General features: G+C 37.5%; 1 protein-coding gene across 4 annotated transcripts in view; it reads right to left on the reverse strand.

Annotated features, from left to right (window-relative positions):
• Window positions 1-10,978, reverse strand: part of CCNH (cyclin H) — a 36,483-nt gene extending 25,505 nt beyond the window's left edge. For all 4 annotated transcript variants that reach the window (XR_002732169.3, XR_003309434.2, XM_023215011.3 and 1 more), the window contains exons 1-5: window positions 10,619-10,978; window positions 9,192-9,314; window positions 7,275-7,348; window positions 5,974-6,184; window positions 2,868-3,031 (exon numbers count right to left, since the gene is read on the reverse strand). Coding sequence is in view for 2 of the 4 variants with exons in the window: in XM_023215011.3 (XP_023070779.2) it covers window positions 2,868-3,031; window positions 5,974-6,184; window positions 7,275-7,348; window positions 9,192-9,314; window positions 10,619-10,735 (689 nt within the window). In the remaining 2 variants the exon portion in view is untranslated. The remainder of the gene's footprint in view (window positions 1-2,867; window positions 3,032-5,973; window positions 6,185-7,274; window positions 7,349-9,191; window positions 9,315-10,618) is intronic.
• Window positions 10,979-11,672: the final 694 nt, after the last annotated feature.

The raw sequence follows: 11,672 nt of genomic DNA on the forward strand, positions 1-11,672 counted from the left end.
GATGTTTACTGTTTAAGTTTAGTGACATTCAAGTACAACCTTTCAGAGACAAAAGAGTATGAAAGTAACAGTAACAGTCAGTACTTATAACATTTATATCTTTTAATATAGAAGGCCAATGAGTCTAACCTTACTTTACAGATGAGGAATCTGAGTTACAGGGATGAATAAGTCATGATCTTGTAACTTGCCCAAAGTAATAAAGCTAGGAAGCAGCAAAACTGGAATCTGGCACTAGTAAGGATTCTCTGTTCCCTTAATATGAAAGCCATTTTACCTATAGTTGCACTTTTGAGAAGTAACAGACATTCAAACCAGCCACCTAATGCTTTATAAATCTATTACATCTTATTTGCATCAAGTCCAAATCAAAGGTGTTAAACTTCTTTATCAATGTGATATAAAATCCAAATTACCTGTTTTTCTCAGAGCTACTGACAGTATGAAAATATAATTTCTATATTTAAATTTTTAGTTACTCTGAAGTTTTACATACCTGAACTTGACCTATAATTGATAAAAGCTCAAATGAACAGATTCTCAAAGTATTAAATAGTTTTTCAAACACAAATGCAAAAAAATTATTTTTCTCTTGGGTGTAATAGTTACAAAAATAGAAAGCAATGCTTTAAGAACTCTTGTGTCTTTATCCAGATTTAAATTTTATTATAAAGTTTTCATAACTGTTTGACATTACATCATCATCATCTATTGTGGGAATAAATGTTGGATCTGAAAATCAAGAAATCTCCTGACAACTAATCCATTTCCACTTACTAGTAATTCAAAATAACTAGTTTTTTCCTTTCCCTTTCCTACCTGAAATTACTCCCATTTTTGTCATCTTCCTTTATTTTTACTCTTCATTTCCTTTTGATTTCTTAAGCATAAGGATCATAGGTTTGGTGCTAAGAGTTGGCTGACTACTCATTAGCTCTGTGAAGTTAGCAACTCTTAACCTCAGTTTTGAATTTGATAAGAATACCTAAAGTAGCAGATGAGAAATAAAGCTCTAAATCTACAAGAGAAGAAAACCCAGAAATAACGGTAATAATCCTATGATTAATAATCTGAGGCATTATCCAGACTCTGACAACAGCACAGGGGCTTTCCCTTTTGAAATCAGCAATAAATGTAAACCCCATTTCCACGTATCTCAAAAATTTGCCTGTAAATCAGCTGTAAGTTAAAAATGTTTGGAAAGCATTTCCCTAAGTGGGGGGCGGGGAAGGCCCAATGTCTAGTCTCTGGGAATGTTACAAAGGCCTATTAAATTTGCACGGAGCCAAAGGTATCACAATTTCCATTTTGCCTGCCTGGAATTATACTGAACTAAACTTATAAGATGAAATAAACTCATCTGGACCTTAGGATGCTTCATCCCACTCTATGTAACTAAAATCTCATCACTGAAGAATTTATATATGCACTATATACAATGCTTCAAGATTAATCAGACTTTTGGTTATTTGAACTGTGGAAAAGAGGACTTTTGTTCCCTTACAGAATGAAGTCCGCAGGCCAGGTATGGTGGTGTGCACCTGTCACCCCAGCACTTTGGGAGGCGTAGGCAGGAGATTACTTGAGTTTAGGAGTGACTGAGATAAGCCTAGGCAATATAGGGAAACCCCAACTCTACAAAAAAACAAAAAGATTAGCCAGGGTGTGGTGGTGTGTGCCTGTGGTCCCAGCTACTCAGCGAGCTGAAGTAGGAGGATCGCTTGAGGCTGGGAGGTTGAGGCTGCAGTGAGCTATGACTGTGCCACTGCATTCCAGCCTGGCTGAGAGTGAGATGCTGTCCCCCCCCCAAAAAAAATAACCAACCAACCCCCCCAAAATTAATGGAAGTCCACATCTTAACTCCATATACATCAATAATTTACATGACTGTCTTTCCTAACGCAGAGATTTATCTTATTCATTTTCATATTCCTAAAGTGTAGTACAGTGCATAGTAGTACACAGAAGGTATTTAATAGATGTTTGCTTAGTAAATAAGTGGAGATTTAAATCACTTTGGGATTAAATATATACATTTATATACAGTTAGTAAGCTGTGTTTGCAGAGAAGAGGCATATCATAAAATATAAACCTACAATCCCTTATCCTAGATGCAGATGTGTTGTGAAATTCTTAAGTATTCATGTCTTAGAAAAGTTATCTGGTGCATATATTATGAAATGTGAAATACCTAAGTGATGTCTGTAATCAGGAATATTAAGATTCCTGCAAGGGAACACAAATATTCCTATTAAGTGAAATAAAAACTAAATACAATCTGCTCTATCTGCTGCCACCTTATCAGTGGATTCTGAAATTATGGATAAGGGATTATAATCATGTAAAATAGTTTTAATTAACTTTAGGAAGTTTTATCATCTTTCTTCCTCAGCTATTTCTAAAAATGAAATCAAGCAGAATCTCAAAGGTCATAAATTGAGAAACCTAATACAGAAACTAAAAATGTCTAATTGGCTGCTAGCTTGTGCTTCAGTTAGTTAACAATATTTAACTTCCACGTGTGATACATGCTCTACAGAAGGGGAATAAAGATAAAACAAGGCAGACATATTTGCTGCACTCAAGTTGCTCACCAGTTCACAGGACCTTCTAAATTTGTCATATACTGATAGCTATATCAGTCTTTCAAGGATCACCTGGTTTACTCCTACTTTAATCCTAAATGTATCCTCCTCTTAGTTCAACAGTATTTTCATGATGTTTAAAGATTTCCTTAAAAGGCAATTTCATTTCTTCTTTTCACCAACCATCCCAGCCACAAGGAATATTAAAGATTATAGTCAGAAATGATTCTATGAATAAATAAACTCAGTGACTGAAGTTGACCTAAAACACTAATTAATACCTTTCCATAGTAATTCCAGCCCTGGAGGCACTAGATAAAATGGCAGTCAGGGCAATTTGGGAAGGTGTGTATAAAAGGTAGGCATCCGTCAATGCAATTCTATTAAGAAAGTCATCAGCTGTTTTCCTCAAAATCTCTGGATTCTCCAATATGGGATAGCGAGTCTAGAAAGAAAGTTTGCAAATGTAAATGTTACCATTTCTGAGGGTTTAAATGGAGTATAACAACAGTTTAAAATTACACAACTCAAATTAAGAAATATGTGCCATAACATATCTAAAGTTCCTAGCACAGTACTTGACAGTGTCCCCAATTTACATTAATCCCTTCTCGGTCCTTTTCCACCTGAGTAGGAAGGGGAAGGAAGGGAAGCTCTTAGAGATTCCACTGAGTCTAAAGTAGGGACAAGAAATACATATTCCCAGGTAAATGCTTCTCTCAGGCAACCCAGGTGATTCAAATGTAAGGCCACATTTAGGAATACACCTTATTTTTATATGAAATTCCTTCTACTTAAAATTTACTTTCAGGAAGAAGTAAATAAAAGTGAATCTCAATTTGATTAGAACACACTAGACTTCAAATTCCCACAGAAAAAGTTTAGAATATGCCCAAGAGATGTGGAAGACCTCCTATTTCCTGACAATTCTTCATACCCTATAAAATAAACCATAAATCTGAAGTCCTCAGATATCCATGTTCAACACCTAAAGCAGTAGGAAAGCTTTTCTACACTCTGAAATATTTAAGAGTCAATTGTACAAAAATGTCTCACCTGTGATATGAGAAATTAAGACCCACTACTCTGACCACAATGCCTCCCTTTCTAATATATTTACTCATTTACTTCACAGCTGTTCTTCCTCCTCTGAACCTTTGCTCATTTATCCCTCTACTTGCTCCCACTCACCAGTGTCCTCTGGTCCTCATTTCTCTCCTGAATTCCCTGCCCTGATACGCTCCAACAAATTTCTGGCAAAACCAGAAGTTGAACAGTGGTTGAATCCAACAAACTTCGCTTTGCAACTATACCAAGATTTCTGAGTACTGCCAGAGAAAACAATACGAGCAGAAGTCTGGAAATGTTACTGTAAACTCATGTTCACTGACCTCAGCAAGGCTATTAAACACTGTCAAGCAACCACAGTATTTCCACAGACAGTTTACTTTCTCATTTTTCAGTGACTGCATAAATATTTTCCATCTGTCTTAACGTCTTTGATAATTCTCAGAAACTCCGTCACTCTCAGAAAACTATTTCTTACCAAAGAAAGGTGCTATTTCCTGCCAACACCAAATCCTGAGGCATAACAGTATCCTAAGCCCATAATTTCCCCTTTTCCACTGTTAAGAGAAAGAGCTATTATTCCTTCTAAGGCCAGTTCTTCTCCCTTGCTTCCAAATTCCATGCCAACCCCTTCCACCTTACTCCAAACAGACTATTTTGTATTTCATCTTCCTCTCTTACATCAGTATTTAAATGTGCATCGGTCTCTTCCATTAAACAAAAAAACAACAAAAAAAAAGTATCACCCAGTCAGAAACTTGGGGGTTCTTCCTCCGTCCTCATCTCTACATACAATCATTCCTCATGTTCCATTGATTCTACCTAACTGCAGGCTGAGCATAAATCCAAAAAATTCAAAATCCGAAATACTCCAAAATCTGAAACTTTCTGAGCACTGACATGACACTCAGGAAATTCTCACTGGAGCATTTCAGATTTTGGATTTGGGATGCTCAACCAGTAAGCACAATGCAAATATTGCAAAATCGAAAAAAAAAAAAAAAAAAAAAATGAAATCCCAAATACTTTTGGCTCGAAATTTTTTAGGTAAGGGATACTTATCCTGTATCTTTGAAGCCCAGGAAGCACTTTCTGTATCCACAACCTTCATACAAGTGAAGACCACCACCATCTTTAGCTTGGACTCCTTTAACAGTACCCCATTATTCACTTAATCTATTCTAATCCATTCTCCACGTTATGCCTGACATATACAGATGTGCAGTAAATACCTGATCCATAAGATTGCCAACATGATCTTTTAAAACTGCAAATCTAATCATGCCACTCTCCAAATTTAAACCTTTCACTGGCTTCTCTTTGCTCTATTCAAAATCTGTAACATTGTCTCCACAGTCTAGACTCTGCCTTCCACTCTGGCAGCAGCTGTCTGTGATCTCTTCCCCCTGAATTGCTATGCTCTGTTCAGGTTGTTCTGCACAGAATGGTTTCTTGAATTTGAACTTTTTACCAGGGAAGTCTCTGATTGGAATGTTCTTCTCTCTCCTATTCCTACTCTGAATTGTACTTTAAATGATACGTTCTTAGAATGTTTTCCTTATCTCTTAATCTGTTATCTCCCTCTAAAATGTATTTTCCCCTCTGTATCATTGAGCACAATGGATATATGATTGTCTAAAACCTTTCGATTGCAAGGTTCACAAAAGTTGAGACTGTTCCTGTCCTGTTTCTGGTTACATCCTCAAGCACAAAGTTTGGCACACAGAAGATACCCAAATTGAGCCACTGATCTAATATGAATGAACCAGTTCCTGATTTGTTTGATTTGACTCTGACTATCCAACTTCTCTTTTAGAGCCAAACAAAACAACTTAAAAGTTGCTTCTGTCGATGTTTGTTTACTTATATTATTGATGCCTACATAGGGACTCAAGTTCACAAGCCTCTAAAAATATAAGTCACTTAGCAATCTTCTAGTTTAAGAATTTTTTATGGTTTAAATCAGGCCCAGATCCATGACAATATAATTCAAAGTTAGAAGAGGTATCTTAAGCCTCCATAATAAGCACTGTTCTAAACTCTCAATGGTCTTCATTACATCCCTGGACGTAATAAAGATCACTTAAATGAGAAACTCCGTTTAAGTCCCACCCAACCATCTGAGTTAACAATTTCTCCAGATGACTGATGATGCCCACTGAAGTTTAAACACAACTGCCCTATATGATCAGGCCAGACCCACAGGTCGTATCCATGCTCTAACAATGAGGATGACTATGAGTTTTAAAATTTTGGATCCTTTTTGTTAAAGAATAGGAAAGGAGAATGTGGTATTAGTTTATTTTACATCAAGTTTACCTTTAAGTCGATGAGGAAGCCCTCAAATGGTCTGTAAGGATTGTGGACAATAAGGTGGAAATTAAGTTGCTGTATAAGAAGTAGTTCATATTCCAGTATCTGTTCAAGTGCCTTCTCCTGTCCAAGAGGACTCTCCCGAAGGTTTCCAACAAACTGAGGACTAGATACATTGAATTCATCTACTTTGCAGGCCAAAAATGCACAAGTGAGCCTAGAGGAAAAAATAAGGAGGCAGGGGGCGGGGTTGGGGTGGGGCAGAAGAACATGCATATACTTTGAGAAGTATCTAAATATTTTATTTCTAAAAGTATATTCTATAATTGCCTAATATTCAAAAGTGACTGCTAGACATTGCAAGAATTTTTTTTGAAAGATAGTTCCTGTTCACACTTCATTAAGAGACATAAGACAAACTATAAAATTAGGTCAAACCAATATTTCCATGGCATTCAAACATCACTGACTCAATGACAGTGTTATGTAGTACAACCTAAATATCTGGAAAAATAAATTAACTGAGGAATAAGAGCACTTTGTATAACGTAGATGGAATAGTTAAAAATAAAGCATATATGTACCATATAAGTATGGGAAGAAAAGTAGGTTAAAGGAACATTGTGGAAGGCCATCGGTGGAAGTCTCTAAGGGCATCTGAATAAGAGACTATTATTTAAGGGACAAATGTGTGAAATTCACCTGGCCAATTCATGCTGCTCAGTATAAGAAAACAGTAAGAAAGCTACTGCAAAAATCAAGGTTGGCAGTGAGATCAAGGGCCTAATCTTGACTGGTGGAAATGGGAATCAAAAAGAGAAAACAGGTACAATGTCATTGAGAGCAAGCTCTTTGATGAGTCTCATACTAATTTCATCTTTAATGATAGACACAGTGCTCAGCAGAGAGCAGCAACAACAGACCTTTGTTCAACTGAAATGAGTATGAAGCTATAGGATCCGTACACTGACTGGATGTGGGAGGGGCCACTACAAATGATTCTCAGTCTGAACAACTGGAAGAACAAAGGTGTCAAATAGAAAGAGATGTTAGAGAAGTAGCTAATTTGAGAAAAACAAAATTTGAATCTGGACAAGATGAAGTTCAGATGCCATCAGAATTACCGAAGTACAGGTAAATAGAGATCTTAAGTTCTGAATTAAAACAAAAAAAAAAACAAAAAAAAAACAGAATTCAAGTCTAAATTATCCTCTCTCTCACACACAACTCTCTCCTCCCAAAAAAAACTCAAAAAGAGTATAAAGATCTTCTTAAATGAAAACAATATATTAGACAGACATACTCACATTATTATCCTGGGGTGATATTCCATTACTGAGTTATTAAGATAAAAACGTTTGAAATACATACAAGCTGTACCCTAAGAGTTAAAAAAAATATATCATCAGGATCTACTCACAAACGTTAAATGTTAAATTGTGTGAAACAGAACTTATTTATGGAAAGGTTTCTTTGTAGAGATTACCCAGAAACATACTAATACTCATTAATTCTTCTTTAATCAAAATAAATTGTGATGAATTACTACAGAAATGCCATAGCCAAAAGATCCTTTCCCATCCTTTGCTTGTCTATCCCCAGCCTACCCTGGCTAATCCTTCCTATGGTCACTGGATTTAAAAATACGTGAGTGTGTATGTTTTAGAAGTCAGAGTATCAAAAATGTCCTGAATTAGATAAATTCAGGAAGAAAAATACCAATGTTCACAGATTAACCAATCTTATAAAAATAATGACAAAAAAACATGAGCAAGGCAATAAGCCTTCTCTCTAAAGCCACTACATATTTGTGATATTGCTATGTATCCATTCCCATGATCTGTGATCACTGCTGCCAAGTGAATGGCAGAAGCAGCACTACCATTTACTGAATGCATACCAAGTGCCAGACTCTGTGATAAGCACAAAACTATCATCATGTTTTAATCCTTACAACAGCTTGGTGAAATATTACTATCTCTGCAGAGAAGGAAACTGAGTATCAATGAGGTTAACTGACTTATCTAGGTCACATAGCCAATAAGGAACAGGAATGAATTCAAGTAAGACCTGCCTGTATTTTTAACCATTATATCATCTGGCTGGAATCAATGAAATAACCACTAATCTATTTTATGATAGAAAAAAGAATATTTCCTTTTAAGTATTTTAAAAGTTTAGTTTTGTCATTATGTAAAACAAAAAATTATTCACCAATGATAAACATGTTATTTAAAAACAAATTCCATAAAGAAGTTCATTAAAGGACTTTTTTCTTCATTTGATAAGATCACTTAAATTTACTGCCTCAGTTTAGTTCTTTTGTAAGAATAAGCCAAATCTGAAGACATAAACTAATGAAGTATACCTAAAATTCTCTCTGAATCTTTGATATCTCAGATGAAAAAAAAAATTATAAATTCTATGGACTTAATATTTTCAACATACTTCAAATTTTTTTCAACTATAAAAATGGAGATAATTTCCTGGAAGATTATTCTCTACTCGGTCGTAAGCTAGTGACACTGTATAACTTTAAAATTTAACAGACTTTTACTTAAGATACACTTCAATATTTGTTCTTTACAACAAACCTGTGAGAGAATAATATAAAGTCATTTTAAACACCCTCCCACACTAGCTTTTTTATCTTTCTGCTTTTTAATCTCAGCTACCTGTTTCTCCTCACGGTTGCCCACCCCAGCAAAAAACAAACAGGTCCTCAGAACCAAACATCTGAAACAATAAGACAATCTTTTTTAACCAAAGATAAAACTCCAGCTTCTACTAATCAAGGCTTAAAAAAATCTTATGGTAGCAGTTTCAGCTGGGGCATATGATTACCAATTATGAAAGAATGCATTACTTCAAACATTTATTGGGTGTCACAGAGTTGGAAAAGCAAGTAGTCTATGTTCTAGTCCCAGTTCTATGGCTCATGAGTTGAGAACTTAGAGGAAAGTAATTTATTTTGTTTCTTTCCTTATAATATTACCTGACCTCAAATTTTTTTCTGGCCACAAAATGAGACTTGAAATACTTTTGAAGATATGATACAGCAATTCATGAGTTAAGGCCTGAATTGAAAAAGATATAATGTGCCAAAAACTAATTAATTGTAACTAATGTGAATTTTTAAGACTAGAGTGGACAGGGAATTTAGAAGAGGTCAAATTTCACAAGTCAACTAAAGGACCTTATATTTCATCACTACTGTAACTTACCACAACAGACCTTGGCATTGCTGGCTTAAACACCGAGCAGAATTCCAATAACCTTTTCTCATAGTATTTGCAGAGTGTCATTTCTTCATGAGGCTCAAGAAAGACTGGATCATTCGGAAGAACCTTTAGATCAACAATTACAACACAAGTTCAGTGAATTCAATGAATTAAACAATTGTAAAACATTTTTCTCTATCCAGATTAAATTTAGTTTATATCTCCAACGAAGGGGAATATATCAAGCCTCGTTTTCTTTATAGATTCGCTACTCATTACACAAAATAGCTGTAGGAAAATAATAAACTAAAACTGTACCATCATTTCACAACTTTTCGGAATGTCAGCTAGACCTTTGCTTCATTATATAAACAATCACGACAGGCTGTGTGCATATGCTCACAGCTGTGATACCATTATTTACAAATTTAAAAGTAGATGGACTTTTTACAAATATGATTGGAAAGCTTCCAACATCCGTTTCTCGGTCAGTCATTACGACACAAGTTGTAAAAAAACAGCAAATGTTTCAATAAATTTCTGTTATTTTAAGCTACCCAGTCTGTGGTGATTTTTTTAAGGCAGCCCTTAGGAAACTAATTCAGGTGCTAAAATCAGTGACGTGAATTAAAGGTAGAAAGTAAAGTAACTCAGTATCAGTAATTTGGAGGCATTGAACACTTGCTGGAGCGGAACTTGTAAGAAAGATTAAACCAGTCCTAGAGCTGTAACAGAAGGGACTTGGCTAGCGGGCCATAGTCCAAACCATCCTCAGTCACTTGGTTTGTTTTCCGTCTCCGGTCTCCCGCCCTCATCCAACCCATTCACCACGAGGTTGCTAGAGCACGGAAATCTGATAAGGTTAGCTTCCCATTTTAAATATTTCAAAGGTTCCTCATCCTTTCAATGGAAATTTCAAACGCCTCACTTCCACTTACAAACAAGTTCCCTTCCTACCCTCCCCAGCCATTCCCGCACAGGTACTCACATTTGGCCACATACGACCACAAACACCTCCACGCATCAGCCCTGTAACTTCTGACCTCCCTCCCACTCCGCACGGTAGTTCTGACTGCCTGGAACGTCCTTTCCCCATTTTCTCCGCCATTGACTACTGGGAAAAACCTTCCCCAACATTATCGCTTGACAAGTGAACTGCTCTTGCCACGCACTACCTTAGCACACTACCTACTCTCTTCTTCACCACGTTACAAAGACTGGTTACTTGCCTGCCATTCGACTACGGGGATGGCGTTGTTCGTCTTTGTACCCACGGAACCTCGCAAGGTGCTCGCTTAATAGATAAACGTACTCCGCGCCGCAGAGGCAGAGAAATGAGGGAGTAAGATTGTCCTAGGAGCCAGAAGAGCTCCCGCAGCTGCTCAGAATTTAGTGACCAAGCAACTGGGCAACCGTCGGGAAAACCTCACCTTCCCGTTGGCCACCGCTTTGCATCTGAATTTGCGGTTGGCGTCGGCCCGCAGTCTTGCCAGCTGCTCCTCACTGGAGAAAGTCCAGTGCCGCTTCTGGCTACTGTTGTGGTACATTGTGGAATCGTGAGCAGGTCCAAACAGCCTGCAGGAGACAACCCAAACGCAGCACTGCCGTGGCGTAAAGCAGCCGTTAACCGCACCAAAGATCTCGCCGAAGGCTAGGGCGTTCGGCCAGCCGGCGCGGGCGCGCTGACGTCACGATTATGTGTCCAGCGCGTACGCAGTCGCATTTCCGGAGCGGACTAGGAAGAGACCGTATCTGGGTTCGTCGGGGCGCCAGCTGAGACTAGGGTGGGCGGAGCCTACGGAACGCTCCTCCTGGTGAGCCTGGGACATAGCTCCGCCCCTTCCAGGCAAGATTTAAAGGAGAAGCCCGGCAGGAGTTTTCAAAAGAGGCATAAACTGAGGGTGTGGGGTAGGCTGATGTAAATTCACAGGGTGTAATCAGAAATTAGGAAAGGACTCGGTAGGGTGTTCATTTTTAAATGGAGGCCTTACTGAAGTTGACATTTGTGAAAAGGCTTTTTCGAGTTGAAATAGTAGGTTGATCAATCATATAGGGAGATCATGGGGCCCAGAAAGAATAGATAAGATCTTCAGGCAGAAGCATTCCTAGCCCTTTTCAGAAAGAGTTTGGAGATCGGTGTTCTTGAAGCACTACCAGAAATCTCTGAGAATGGAACATGGCTGAAAAACTTGAAGCAGTGGATGTGTATTGGCCCTTACAGTTTGCCACTTTTGTTGCCTTGTCTATTCTTTCTCTGTGCTTTTTTTCCTTTCCCTTCTGTTGATAACTAGCCACTCCTCTCCCCCTGTTTTCACCTCTGAAGCCAGGATGTATGGTAGTTTTAGTTTTCTTGAGATTCCCATCTTCATTGCCCCTAGGGAATCTTACAGTAAGCTATCATGAATACTAAGGTATTTACTAGTTTTTAAATTAATAGGACTTTCAAAATTGCAGGTGAGATTCAAAATTTACATTGATTCTGGT

Source organism: Piliocolobus tephrosceles, chromosome 4, assembly GCF_002776525.5.
Source record: "Piliocolobus tephrosceles isolate RC106 chromosome 4, ASM277652v3, whole genome shotgun sequence".
Lineage (NCBI taxonomy): Eukaryota > Metazoa > Chordata > Mammalia > Primates > Cercopithecidae > Piliocolobus > Piliocolobus tephrosceles.